The 15,401-nt window shown below is 37.2% G+C and overlaps 2 protein-coding genes across 2 annotated transcripts in view; one reads left to right on the forward strand and one right to left on the reverse strand.

The window, feature by feature from the left end:
- DPP4 (dipeptidyl peptidase 4) overlaps window positions 1-5,742 on the forward strand; it is an 80,917-nt gene extending 75,175 nt beyond the window's left edge. The window contains exon 26 of the mRNA XM_054044805.1: window positions 1,134-5,742. Coding sequence (XP_053900780.1) covers window positions 1,134-1,232 — 99 coding nt within the window. The 3' untranslated portion in view covers window positions 1,233-5,742. The remainder of the gene's footprint in view (window positions 1-1,133) is intronic.
- Window positions 5,743-6,935: 1,193 nt separating this feature from the next.
- SLC4A10 (solute carrier family 4 member 10) overlaps window positions 6,936-15,401 on the reverse strand; it is a 199,810-nt gene continuing 191,344 nt past the window's right edge. The window contains exons 23-25 of the mRNA XM_054044808.1: window positions 15,125-15,192; window positions 13,455-13,571; window positions 6,936-8,308 (exon numbers count right to left, since the gene is read on the reverse strand). Of these exons, the coding sequence (XP_053900783.1) occupies window positions 8,242-8,308; window positions 13,455-13,571; window positions 15,125-15,192 (252 nt within the window). The 3' untranslated portion in view covers window positions 6,936-8,241. The remainder of the gene's footprint in view (window positions 8,309-13,454; window positions 13,572-15,124; window positions 15,193-15,401) is intronic.

Here is a 15,401-nt window from a genome sequence, read left to right on the forward strand (position 1 = left end):
ATCATCTCAAAAAATATGCGCATATTATGGGGAGGCATACATAGCAACTGCCTTATTGAAGTTGTGTTGAGATTTGTACTTCAACCAGGATGAAAATCTCTGTTTCAGCTTTAGTGTCTGAATTTAGGCACCAGATTTGGCAAAATAACTCCAGAGGACAAAGTAATTTCCTGTATAATTTTTTAGTAAATTATTTGGTAACTTTCACACAGGGAACAGGGGAAAATTTGCCTTTTTGAAATGTCATCCTATTATCTTCACATTTCATAGGGTTCCTTTAGCTACATAAGCACAGTCCATCAAACTCCACATTCACACACTGATAACATCTTGTGTATGGACCACACCTGAAATGTGCAGAATTAAATACCCAAATCCTTTCCCTTGCCCGAGATAATCTTGGTGTATTTCAGCTAGGTTAACTGACAAAGCTGTTCACAGCCATCAGCTACTTGGCTTTTCTGATGCAGCTGCCTCTAATGGAACTGTAAGCTATCAGCCTGAAAACTTGTGCTGCACCTTATCCTTTCCCCCTCTGACCTCACCCCTGGCAGGGGACCAGAAGGAGGGAGAACTGAAGCCTAAACTGTCACAGACCTGCAGCTGTGCTACAGAACCAGTTGCGCCTTCAGACAAACAAGAGTGGTGGCATAGCAGGGTGAACAGAGCTTTGATGGAAGAGTACAGCTCTGAAGGTTATCAGGAAAGGAAAAGGGATATTCTATGTGGCTGGGCTCTGTAGGGGGTTATACAAAGGATAATGCATATCAGCACTGATCTCAAGCCCTGTGATTAACTGTCAACAATGATACATATTTACTAAAAAGCCCACATAAATTCCCACATAAAACCCTGTTAGAGCAAAGTTAAGGCTGATAGACAGTATGTCCCACTGACACAAGCCATATGAAGCAAGGAAATAAGCAGGTAGGTCACTCAGCACCTCATCTACATTCCAATCATCAGTTCCCCTTCTCAGTGGCCCACAACCACTGGGCACTCTGGAACTCTGATAATTTGATTGGTTACAGGTGTTCTGTTGAATATTTATATTGAGATTTCTATAGCATGTATGACGTTGTACATGGTTCTGTATGTAGCCAGATATAATATTGTTTGTTTCTTTTCCCTAGTGGTATACGGACAAAGACCATGGCATTGGAGGACAGGCACACAGCCATATTTACACCCATATGAGCCATTTCATAAAGCAATGTTTCTCATTGCCCTAGCACCAAAACGGCATTCCATTCCATACTGGGATTTCTTTATCAAGTTGTTAATAATGGCACTTTTCCAGTAGATTCTCTCATCTAAACTTGCACTGAGCCAATATAACTATTTTTGAGACCACCTGAAAACAGTTTTTTAAATCCTTAATGACCATGTACACATCATGTCAATTTTTATGACAAAGATGCGATAGTTGCTTGGCAACAGAGGTTATTTAAATTTGTTTTAAATCAGGTTTTATCAGCACAAGAATGTTTACATGTCATTTGCCAAATTTCCTTTTTTAAAGTGTGGTGTTTCAATCAATACCTTTTCATACATACTAATTTCACTCTAAAATGGAAATGTACATATATGGTCTACTTCTTGGTGATATTGACTGATAAATTACTCGTGTTCACAGAGTTGCTAGCTGAATAGAGGCAGAAGTTTGGGGGTCTGGAATAGAAAGGAAGTGTGCCCTAGAACATTTTAAATAGGTTTGGCACAATTTGATTGTTATCATTTATCTATTTAACCATTTTTATCAATTTAAATGTTCATTTGTGCAAAATTATGGATTTTAAGCATAATTTTTTATATTAATTTGTAATTCACAGTTGCAGGAAGTTATTGGGGAGTGTCAGACAATTATTTAAAGACAGATGTTGAGATAAAGCTTTATAACCATTAAAATACAAATTGACATCACATCTCAAAATATACAAAGTAAATATCCTTAAATCAAACTAAATTCTCAACCAGCATTTTTTATACTTTATTTCAATGGAATAATATTTTTGTCAGTTTGTACGCATACAGTGAAATTGATGTTTACCAAGAAAAATCAAATCCTTCCAAGCCGAATTATAACCTGTTAAAGAAAGCTCAGATGATTAATAGAGATCTTTTTGAAATTTACTGAAGTCTGAATATTTTTAGTGACAATCAGGATGAAATTTTCAACATAAACTTCTGCAAAATTATGTCCCATGTTTTTATCAGCTACACTAAAAACAGCAATAAGAGAGACTTATGTTAGTATTCCATTTCTTGCAGAAAATTCTGTTTTTTCAGTACAATCTATTTCATGAGATGACATGACAGGTCTGCCTTGTAGCACTCTCTAAAACAAAACTAAGCTGTGATTATAGAAAAGCTTTCTGCAAAGCCCCTGAGTAATGTCTATCAAAACTGTGGAGTTGAATTCCACAAGTGCCTAAAGGGCATCAGCATTGTGGCGCTTACTCGCTCCTTAATCAGACAGTTTGGTGTGGACTTTTATGAGAATTTGCTTGAGTACAACCTGAGCAAGGATCTTTGGCCCATTGTTACTTAGTGTAATCTTTGTGAGGGAGGAACTGTATTACCTCCAGTGTCATACAAGACTGGGCATGTTGCCAGTGCTTAAGATATAGATAATCAGTGAAAAATTAAAATGCAGCCTGAGTATCTAACGATCACTGGGAGCAAGCACTGGCTGATGTCTTTGTATAGAAATGTGCTACAGGGTTTGAGTTTTCCACAATCTACCTGTAAATTTCTCTCAGATTTATCATCAGGCTGCACTTAACAGGCTCCACAATGGGAAACTCAGGAATAATATGAGCCTTTTAGAATTAAAAATAAAGTGACTATATAGCCCTGTGGCTTTTAGTAGAATGCTCTGTACCTATGTATGGAAAGAGCAAACCATTTATCTTAAAAGAAGAACAGCAAAATTTGTAATGGAATGAAGGCAAAGTTGTGGTACCAAAGACTTTGTTCTGAACAATATCTGTAGTCCTCTATCTACTAGAAAACTTGACTAAGAACTCCAACAACAAATATGTTTTTGTAATAAAGGAAACTTAGGCCTTGTCTTCACTACTGGGGTAAGCTGACCAAAGGTGCACTACTCCCAGCTTAGGTAAACTTACCCTGCTGTCTTCACTGCGCTGCGTCAACGGGAGACTCTCTCTGGTCAACTTCCCTTACTCTTCTGGGAGAGCTGGAGTACTGGGGTTGCCTGGAGAGCGCTCTGCCATCAATTTAGCAGGTCTTCACTAGACCCACTAAATAGACCCCTGCTGCATCAATTGCAACAGCATCGATCTCCCTGTAGTGAAGATCAGCCCTTAGTCCTGTGCAATATTTCCACCTTTTTTATAATTGTATTTAGTCCTTGGTAGTATCATGTAACAAAGCATGATATGACTATATTACATTTAGCACATTGGTTTCTAACATATACCTGTCCCATAGTTATTACATGTGTATGATGGGTTAGTAGAGTTAGGTGTGAATCTAGAAGTAGACAGATAAAATCCGGGGCGGGAGAGGGAACAAAGTCAAAGCAGCTTTAGCATTCCATCTCCTTGAGGAGACGGGCAGGGTTCTAGTGGAAACAAGGCTGCAGTTTTCACAAACATGTACTTTGAAAATTGTAAGAACAGCTCAGCCTTGCCTCATTTACTCAAACAAAACCCAACACCTGCTGTGAACAAGATGACCACCCGCATCACAGTGGTGATTTTAGGTGCAATTTATTAATATTTCTAACATACTTTACCACCTTCTACCTAAAATGTTCTCAAAGTATTATATTTCCTCTAAGCAGTAATAACAGCCAGCTCACTGATTCCAGAATATGAGAAATGAACAAAAGATTCTATTCACTCAAGGGAGAAGAAACATGACCCAGAATAGGATCACAACAAGCTATAAAAGTGATAAGTAAATCAAGGAACTTTTCCTCCCTTATGGATACCATGGGTGCACATAATAGCTACATTTTTAGAGGTGACAAGAAATGTGAAAAAATGTCAATCATGATAAAATAATCTCTCGTGCACCAGAGTCCAACAGTTAGGCATAAGTGATATGTCCCACCTAAGCCTGAGGTGCTGGAGAACCCTCCTTGATGCCAAGTAGCTGTGAAGTTGTCACCACATAATTCAGGCAGCATGAAACACCATGTGGTACAAACAGTAAATGGCCCATTGCATTTCACTTCTCCCTGCTGCAATGGGGTAGGAGTCCAACACGTCACAGACTCACTGCAGCTATAGGTGTGACACTACTGCCTAAACCAGCTCTGGTGATGTTATATAAGGGATTAATTTAATCCCGTGAATATAGGAAAACACAAAGATCTGCAATCTCTGTACAATGGGCCAGTGCCACCTGAGACCGGAGCACTACAGAAGCAGTGTTGATTATACCTATGGCCAGTGACCATAATACAAATACGTGGGGGAAGGGTACATAACTGCAATCTGTACAGAGTAGTTCTACATCCTCAAGTGCCAGTTTATTATTACAAACTTCATGAAAGGCTGAGAGAGCAGCCTCCCTGGGCCTGCAACTCCCCCTCCTGTGCATGTAGGCAGGGCAGGGGTGGGGAAAAGGCTGAGCCTGGACTCAGTACCCTCTTGGACCCGCCAGCACAGGTGAGTCAGTGCACTAGGGGGAAGTAACTTGTGTAAGGTATATGGCTGGTGTACATGAGCTCCATCGGAGCAAGGAGAGGAACCAGAAGCCATTTTGGGACTAAATCATAATCTGGTTCCTGGTCTGCGCCTGGGGCAATACAACAATGTGCCACCCCTGTTCAGTGCTTGTGGCAAAGCCACAATTTAACATTTAGTTAAACTCATCTAATCTCAGAACAGAAACCATGTGACTTGTGATCAATCACAATTAGCTAATACAGATTGTATATTGAATACGTTCATAGGGCACTGCCTAGACACAGAGATCCACCTGCACAGAGCACCTTGCAGGATTGGGACATACATCTGTCAATTAAATTACTTACTCCAAATGGTTCACCGAGCTGTGAGTACCATACATAGAACTTCCTTAGTGTACAAGTGAAACATTTCAAAATGTCTACCCAATGTAGCATTTCAGATGTTTAAAACAAGAAACACACGTCATGCTGCATAAATGCCCTGCAGACTAGATCATTGTGTCTTGCAATATAAAAATGAAAATCAGTTAGGATAAATATTTATTTCCACATAACATTTCTTAGTCGTGAAAAACACAATATTCTATTCACATGTACACATTACTTAAACTTTTGTAATAAATTACATCAAAGAAATTCAGTAATTTTGACCAGGAATATGAAATTAGAAGTAAATACATAACACTACATTTGCATTATATTTGATGTGATTTCAAAATGTTAAGATTAACATTGGAATAGCATTAAAATTCACAAGAATAGAGTGACTGTAAAAAAAAAATACTCAAATACTGAACGGCAATACAGAATGCCACTGAGTATACTGATTTCTTAGTATTCTAAGAGTTGGTTATGTGACACTTCCTATTCACTTTGATCATCGGTAACAGAAAGTCAGCAACATATCAAAACACCAGCAAGCTGCTTCCAGGGATGAACCAGTATTGTACTTCTATACTAAGCTTAAAACAATTGGAATATTCCAGTGTACCATCCGGTACATAAAAACAAAGCATTTTAACCTTCATGTGTCTGTATTTTCCCTAAATTAATAAATACAAACCATTTTTATTAAATGTAAATCCTTCTTTGCATCCATTAAATATAATTGCCTTAAAAATGATCGTAACGGGCTTTGATAATACTAAGTAGTGTTTAGAATAGTGATCCTACTTATTTGCAACAGAATGCACTGGCTAGATTAGTCAAAACAGCGTTAGAAGCAATGCTTTTTATGTGTTGGACAGTGGGTGTGAAAAGTCACTCCTCTGAGCTCTGTGGAGTGATTATTAGCGTATTGGAAGAGCTAGGAAGCCTTAAAGCCCTATAAATTTATCATTGTAATGATTACAAGACTGAAGCCACTAACACAATGATAAGAGTTAGCCTTCTTTAGTTTTTTAATTTGTTAAAAAAATAACAAATCGTGACATTTCCACATAACGCTCTAAAACTTTTGTTATTGTTCCAATGCTTTAATGCCTGATCTTACAGTCCTTATTTTTGCAAAATTTAGTTTGGTTAAAGATTGAAGGATCATGCCGTAGTAAAATCAGTTTGTATGTACTAGAACAACTTATTTGTAATGGTTTTAAGTAGGGCTGTCAAACAATTTAAAAAAAATCACAATTAATCACAAGATTTAAAAAAGTCACGATTAATTGCAGATTTAATCGCACTGTTAATAATAGAATGCTAATTTAAATTTTTTATAAATATTTTTTGGATTTTTTCTACATTTTCAAATATATTGATTTCAGTTACAACACAGAATACAAAGTGCACAGTGCTTACTTTATATTATTACAAAGATTTGCCCTGTAAAAAAGAAAGAAAAGAAATAGTTTTCAATTCAACTCATACAAGTACTGAAGTGCAATCTCTTTATCATGAAAGTGCAACTTACAAATGTGAAATTTTTGGGGGCCTGGAAATCGAAGCATGAAGGAGCATTATGAATGGATAGTATATCTGGCATGTAGATACCTTGCAACAGCAGCTACAACAGTGCCATGTGAACACCTGTTCTCACTTGCAGGTGACATTGTAAATAAGAAGCGGGCAGCGTTCTCTCACGTAAATGTAAACTTGTGTGTTGTACAAATGTAAATTTGTTTGTCTTAGTGATTGGCTGAACAAGAGTAGGACTGAGTGGACTTGTATGAGGTGAATTGAAAAATACTATTTCTTTTCTTTATCTTTTTTACCGTGCAAATATTGGTAATAAGAAATAATATAAACTGAGCACTGTACACTTTGTATTCTGGGTTGTAACTGAAATCAATATATTTGAAATGGTAGAAAAACATCCAAATATATTTATAATACATTTAAATTGGTGTTATATTATTGTTTAATAGTGCGATTAAAACTGCAATTAATCGTGCCTATTTTTTTTAAACTAGTTAAATTGTTTTGTGTTAATTGCATACATTAACTGTGATTGAAAGTCCTAGTTTTAAGCCATGTCTTAATTTGCAATTTTGAGTTTTGTTTTTAATCAACGTGCATTTAATGGAATAATGAAACGAGCGTGTAACAAAAACAACGGTCGACCACCTCTAAGTCTCTTGTGCATGATTCATATCTGGATGACAGCAGGGCATGATTGTAAGCAAAGGGGTAACAATATAGGTGTGCAACATAATGTATGATTTTATTGGTGGCGTTTAAAGATTTTAGGCAATTAAACAGAAAACAGATCATCACTAGGAGGGCAACATAACTGCATATGTCTGGTAAAGATTTATATCTACAAAATTCCCACTAGTATTATAAAATACTGGGTTCATTAACATCATAATGCAGCTGTTAATGACCTAACACTGCAACATTCAGTACAGTACAAGACACTGTAATCACAGCTTGCATTTTTAGCAAATACCATATGAATATTTCACATCAATGGATATCTCTTTTTTAACAAGGTAAGAGAATGTTTTATATATTAGATATGTGATTTTATGTTCCAGTTACATACAAATTTGAATATTAAATATTTTGTATTAATTCAAGGAAAACTGCATAAATATTAGGTCTGATACCAGTGCTCTTAGTGCAAGAGTAACCCTCGAGTTCAGTGGGAAAGTTCACATGGGTAAGGATTATTCTAGCGAGATAGGGTTTGCAGGATCAGGTCAGTCATTAATTATTTAATTTGGGTCTCTTGAAATAATTGGCTAGAGCTAAAAAAGAAATGGGACTATGTTTCAAGTTTGTCTTGAATGAAATTATTAGGGATTCTCACACAGGTGAAGTAGAAAAATACAGTACAAAGCTACTAAGTTAAATTTGAAAGAAACTATGCTTACTAAATTGTTGAGATGAATTCAGTATTAACAAATGACTAACACATAGCAAGGAAAGTGAAGATTCTTGCATTGGGTACAGTAGATTTTTGCACAGATATCTGATGGTGTAGACATTTAGAAGAAAATGAAATAAATATTGCACTACTTACATTACCTGTGCTAGTTTGGGATGAAAGACAAAGTTTACAATATATGATAAAATCAGTTATATTAATGATTGTGGCACTCCTTTCATTTGTTTGTAAAAATAAATTGAAGAACAAGTCATAGACAAGTCTCCCGGTCAACACCTTTCCCTGAGTCAGCTTTCTTCTCTCTTCTGCTTTCAGCACTGTGGGGGGAGGAGCGGAAATAAAAAAAGAATATATGTTACAGCAGGGCTTATCCTAGTTGCTAAAGCATTTCATCTGGGGAAAAACACACAGGATTGCATTAACTTTTCATGCTGCACGGCACAAACTGGGAAGCAAGAGTGAAAAATTGCAGCGTTCCATGGTACAGACGACACTGGCCAATATTTTAGTAAAGAGATAAGTGAACAATAAACTGAAAGTTTACACATGTGCAAATCTGCGAGCATGCAAGAAAAAATAGTTGCTGCCTTTTTTTTTTTTTTTTTTGCAAATATTGTACAATACTGTTAATGATTTTTTACAACAATGATAATGGTACAATTTTGAGACAATACCAGCATTTTTTTGAAATGGCACAAACAAGAGGTCCCAGTATTTCTTTGCTATAAATATGTGTATTCTCATCACTCATGTATGAGAAATATTTTGGACCAATTTATTTGAAGAGACAGTGAGCAGTGCTTCAGGGTCTTCCTTTCTTCAGAAAAAAGATCAAACTACTTTAATTTTAAATCTTTGATTCAGTACACATTTATGCTGTGTGATACCAGGCACAATTTTTTTTAAAAGGGGTATCCCAGCCATGCACAAGGCAGTTGTCAGCAGAATATTAACAAAAAGAATATTTTCTAGTCTTAATTCAAATTCTAACACAATTTTAATGGAAAAATGCTGATGATTTGCCTATAGAAAGCAATATACAATATGTGCAAGGGTGATTATTTCCTCTGTCCTGAACCTTAGTTTATGACAACCTGCACAACAAATAGGTTGCATTGTTATGTGAAAGGAGAGTCACTGCAAGCTCCTTAGAGCAAGATTCATCCAGTCTTTAAATTTAAATAAAATTTAAAGACACTTCCAAAGTGCAGGTAAATCAACCCTTTGACAAAGAATGGCAATACGTATTTCTGAAATACAAACCTGGAGCATACATATAACCTCCTGGTAGGAATGATTCCCTAGTAGGAGTGAATGAGAACCAAGCCAAATCCAAAGGGGATTTAAATTAGGTGGACAAATTTTCAAAGGAATCTCCAAAATTGCTCCTGTAAAATTTCCTCACAGAAATAGTTTTTAAGGGTACAGATATTATTTTCATTTAGTTAAATCAAGCCCAAACTTATCTCCCTGGCTATGGAGGCTTCCGCCTATTTCAAGGGGTGCTTCCGGAAACAACAGAGGAATACTGATTTCAGCTGGATGCAACTGCCCAGTCCTGTCGCCTTCTCTGGAAAAAAGTCTCTACCCTGCCAGGCTGTCTCCTGGGGATGATGTAGGGGATCCATGTCTCCTGATAGTCTAACATCAGGAGTGGATTTTTCCTTCTCACTGAATCAGCCAGAGAAATCTAAATGGGCTGTGCTGGCTGAAGAGGATGTCTCCCTTGCTGAGATTCTCTGTGTAGACCCTTGGGGCTAAGGAGCACCAGTGAGCCAGGCAGGGACAGAAGAGTCCATGATAGGGTAACTGCACTGGAGTTGCTGAGAAGTCATTTACCTAACCTCTCCTCCCCTAAGGCAGCTCGGCAACGCCTTCAGCACTGAACTTTGTTTGTTTGTTTACTACGTTAGCATCAAAGAGGCTTTGTCTATTTTTGGCTGGACAGAGCCTCTACTAGTGAAAAATGCTTATATGAAATCTTATTACAGGATCTTCATTTGTTTCTATTAGCCTCATTTAGTCATATTATTTTGGAGTTTGGCAGATAACGTATAAACAAGGACAGGACTATAGACAAATGCTATATTAAATGCTTGTTTAGTGGTTTAGTCCCCAAAAGCACAAGTGCAATTGCCTTCAACACAAGACAATGCACGTTTTTCTCTTTATGGCAGAACACATGTTCCTGCAGGAAGCAGAATACTGTCATCCCATTTCCTTGATTACCTGCAAAGTCCCTTGAACTTTTCAGTGTGGTCACCCTTATAACTATTACCACTGCATCCATTTATTTTCAATACTTTTCTATCCATTTGAGATCAAACTGTATCCTCAAATGTCAGCATAAAATTTCCACTGAACTCAATGGAAGCCACGCACATGCACCTGAGGACAGAATTTGGCCCTTATTTAGTTTTGTTTCTGCTGTGTCATAACTAAGCATGATATGAACTTGCTTTTGTTTACAAAGAACAAAAAATAAAAAGATTGTGTCCCTTGTTTATTGGAATCCATCTCTCTCCCTGTGTTCTATGCAGGCAGCTGAGACAAGCTAGCCACTAGACACAGCAGACTCTGGATTTCTATAGCTATGGGTTGGGCATTTACAGTAAGGGGGATTTTATGATTAAAAGCCTGAAAATGAAAAACGAAGGGCCTCATCCTCCAGTTCTTACTCACATGAGTATGAACTTCGTGCCCGGACCCTACATCTTAGGTTGAGTAAAAGGAGTGCAAATAATCACCAGGAAACAATGAATAGTCATAAAGGTCAAATTATCTCCTGAGACCCACCACATACAACCTCACTAATATCATCTGAGCCAAATTCTCTGCCAAATTCTCTGCAGTTCTGTTAAAGTCACTGGAGGTGCACCAGTATATTCCAGCAAAAAATTTGGCTCATATAACTAATCTCTCTCTCTTTCTCTCGAGTGTGTGTGTGTGTGTGTGTGTATATATATATACATACACACACACACACACACACAATAATTATTATTGCTTTTTTTTTTTTTTTTTTTAAGACAGCACCATAGATGTGCATGGCACTTGGTAGATAAATGAGATACTGCCCCTGCTCTGAGGAGCTTACAATCTCCATTTAAATGCATTAGAATATAGATCTGTAATACTTGTCACTCATGGGTGAGGCCCTGTACGTTTTAGGTTCAAGATTAGCTTCTAGTGGAAACTCCTGTAGGCATCCTTAGCCACTGAGGGGTTGCACTGGTGCTTCTCCCCTTGAAAATAGGATTCTTTACCTTAGTTTCCACAGAGATACTCTGAGCAAGGCTCATGCACTCAAGTTACGTGCAGGGATTCAGAATTGGGTTCATAATGAAATAATTTAGCTCAGAGGTTTATTCAAATGAGTAGCAGCTTGCTTAGAATTTTATTACTGAGGAGACTATTTCTGTGTTTGTGTTTTTAGCTATCACTGAAATTGCAGTCACTGCATTTCTGATGTAGGATTTTTGACCAGTAGATCCACATAGCTGTTAAGAGACAGCCCCTAAATGCAAGGGTTAGAGAGTTCCCCTGCACAGCCTCACTATACACTTCCCCCATACACAGATCTACTGTGATTATGGCCTTTGGAATTCATATAGAGGGTGGGAAACAAAATCAGAGCCATATTTTTATTTTGATTGATAGTAAATTGGTGCTAAAATGGAGCACATGAATAAGCACGTCTACAGAGATTTGAAATGAAGATTACTGGTCATCAACTGTTAATCTTGTTTATGCTGTTTATGTAAAGGAACAACACTGAAAAAGCAGCATGCCATTTTGGGGGGACAAAATTCTGGACCACAGCTTTTATATTTAATTTCACTCAGTTTAGTGACGCTAACTGAAATTTTTTCTACTACTTCATCTCTTCCCAAAGCAATTAAAAAGTCAACTTTCCAAGGATATATTTTGGATTTAGAAATCTACCATACAAATTCTGGATTAAAATATTAAAAATGACTCCTGGACAAATAAAAATGTATATATTGTGAGTAAATTCAATTTCTCATTTAAATAGACATTGACTCTTTAAAAACACGAAAAACACTTCTAGACCTTATAGAACAGGACCTATTTCAAGTATTACAAAATGACACTGCAGATTCTGACAAAAGTATTGTAACATGGATCATGAGTTTTCCATTCATTTTGTCTCCCCAAAAATTACATATAGTAAGTCATCTGGGTTTCCAGAAGACACTATTTAAAATGGGAAAATGCAATCAAGGAAGAGGTTGAGGGACAGGGTCTTACCTTTGGGGAATCAGCTTCTAGAGTGATTAGGAAGGGGAGCTTATGATAGAAATGCGATACGAAACAATTAAGTAAAAAATCATGTTAATTTAAAAGTTATGGAAATAGCGGAAGATACTTGTTACAATAAATGCTGTACATTTAACATATCTACTCATTCATATTCATACTCAATGGCATGGACAAAAATGATCTCTTCATTTTACAATATTCCTGGATTATACTTTAAACTTTATGCCAACAGAAAATTACATTTGTTTGCTGTTCTAAATAGGAGTTGCAAATATTCGGAAATATATATAATGAAAGAGACTTTTATTGCAATTTCAAGCATTCTACTCTGCCCTAAATGTATATGTGTAACACTCATTAACACTAATGGGTGCTGCATGTGAACATTTCAGTTACAGTGATGACCATGTTCTCTTTATTCAAAGAATAGACTCAAAATAAATGCTGTGTGATTTCCAGGTGTTATGAGTCTGTGGTTTGTTACACAGGTATCGGCATACTGAACTATATCGTTTTCCACTCTAGCATGTAAGTATTTATGAATCTATAAAGTGATAGTGTGTATATGACTCAGAATATTTTAATTAGACAATTAAAAAAATAAAATAACTCTTCAAGAAATAAACTTAGTGGTAGTTAAAGATGTTTTATAGTCATAAAAGATGTTTATAGACTTATGAGGAGAGGCTGAGGGAACTGGGATTGTTTAGTCTCCAGAAGAGAAGAATGAGGGGGGATTTGATAGCAGCCTTCAACTACCTGAAGGGGGGTTCCAAAGAGGATGGAGCTCGGCTGTTCTCAGTGGTGGCAGACGACAGAACAAGGAGCAATGGTCTCAAGTTGCAGTGGGGGAGGTCCAGGTTGGATATCAGGAAAAACTATTTCACTAGGAGGGTGGTGAAACACTGGAATGCGTTACCTAGGGAGGTGGTGGAGTCTCCTTCCTTGGAGGTTTTTAAGGCCCGGCTTGACAACGCCCTGGCTGGGATGATTTAGCTGGGAATTGGTCCTGCTTTGAGCAGGGGGTTGGACTAGATGACCTCTTGAGGTCCCTTCCAACTCTGATATTCTATGATTCTATGATTCTATAGTCCCTTATTTTTCAATTTTAAAAAATCAGCTGTTTTGCTTGGCCCCAATACACAAGGTTAAATATATTAATAACTTAAAAGTTAAAACCTTTTAGAAGGAAAGCTTGACTCCTTATCCTTTGCATTCTCTGAGGATATCAGCAATGTCTTCCATACGGCAGTTTTTGCCATTTCATCAGAAATATTTATTACAGATGGATCATCTCTAGACAAAAATGAACACACAATATCACAAGTGATCAGTCTTTGTTCTCTATATTACTATACAGCAGGACTTGGTCATTGATTATTATGATAATATATGAATATGTTAAACAATTATATTAGAAGTCACTAAAACACAGGATTGGGGACTTCAACAGCAGAGTCCAGGGAAGGGGTAGGGACGGTTTTGTGGCCTGCAGCATGCAGGGGGTCAGACCAGATGATCATAATGGTCCCTTTTGACCTTAAAGTCTGTGAGTCTATGAGTCTATGAGAACTTAGTAAATATTATTAGCAACTTCACATATACTCCATTAATGTCACTTATTTAGTGCTTTACTCTTGCAAAATGTTGTACAAACATGAATTAATTGATCCTAACAACATCTGTAAGGTAAGTAGGCATCACCACCAATTTATAGATGGGGAAAATGAGATACAGAAAGGTTATGTGAGTTTCCTAAGGCCACTGAACATATCAATGGACTAAAACGGAAGAACTCCTGGTTCCTAGCACCCTGATCAATTCACTAAACCAATGTTTCTCAGTGACCGGTCTGTGGTGAAGGTGACTGGTGACGGTCCCTGAGATCTCCCTGACACAGCTGAGGAAGGCAGCCAGCCAGTCCCTAGTATCAAAAAGATTGAGCAACACTGTTCTAGACTATACTAACCAACTCCAAGTGTAAGCTGCAGTGTTTTAAAACCATTGCAAAGCTGGAGTAATTTAAAGATTTTTTTTTAATGATTTCAAAATGAATATCCTTTCTATTAAAAAAAAAAGAGGTATTAAAAAAATCAGTAACAGGAGACTCCTGAACCCTTATGTCCCTAACTTTACTAGGACTGCTTCTGAGGAACTGTAGGACCATGGACTTAACCTTTCATATATTTATTTTTTTAAATCATTAAGGGCCTCAGTCTGTGATAGCACAAAACTAAATATTGTACATCATTTATGACTTTATGTGTATGCAGATCAAGGCTCGGTATACAAAAAAAAAAAAGTGGTTCCAAAGTTTTTGATGAACTGCACCAGTTTGCAAGACTAGTGCCTTGATTGTGTCTGTGGCCTCTTAGGGTATGTCTACAGTGCAATTAGAAACCTGCAGCTGACACAGGTTCACAGGGTTTGGCTGCAGGGCTGCAGCCTGAGCTCTGGGGCCTTCCCACCCTGCTCCGCACCCTAGTCCTGCAGTAGGTGTACCAAGAGCCAGCCCAGATATTCACCATTAGTGGGCTGATCCTGCAGTCTTTTCACAGGCAAAACTTCCACTGCTGTACTTTTTTCACGGTGAATAAAGGCTGCAGGATCAGGTCCCAAGGCTAGGGAGGTGGGACCTAGGACACAAAAGCCTGAAGCATGAGCTTTCGGATGCATATTTGTGCTCTGTTAACACACATGCATATTTCTTTTTGATAGGACAGATTTCACTCTGTGCCAAGATTAAGAATTGTCACAGTATTGTGGCATGACAGGATTTTATACAATTGTTTAGTCCTTTTCTCATGTTTGCTTACATCAGCTCCAAGTTAATCAAAAGTATATTTTACCTGTAATGACCTTCAAGTGGTAATTGAACAGTGCCCTCCTCTTCCATTGCTAACATACTTTGTTCTTCCTAGGAGGAAGACATTTAGATGCAAGAGACAAAATGATGTTCTGAACATGGTTATATCTGTTATAACCTTTCTTTTCTGTAATATTAAATATTTACTAAAGTTCTTTAAAACAGAGGATACAGTTCCAATTATTTTTTATGTTTCAAACATCTGAAGCTAAAAATAATGTATTTAAAGGACAATTTTCCACTTAATGGTATTTTTATCA

This window comes from Malaclemys terrapin, chromosome 11 (genome assembly GCF_027887155.1).
Source record: "Malaclemys terrapin pileata isolate rMalTer1 chromosome 11, rMalTer1.hap1, whole genome shotgun sequence".
Taxonomy (NCBI): domain Eukaryota; kingdom Metazoa; phylum Chordata; order Testudines; family Emydidae; genus Malaclemys; species Malaclemys terrapin.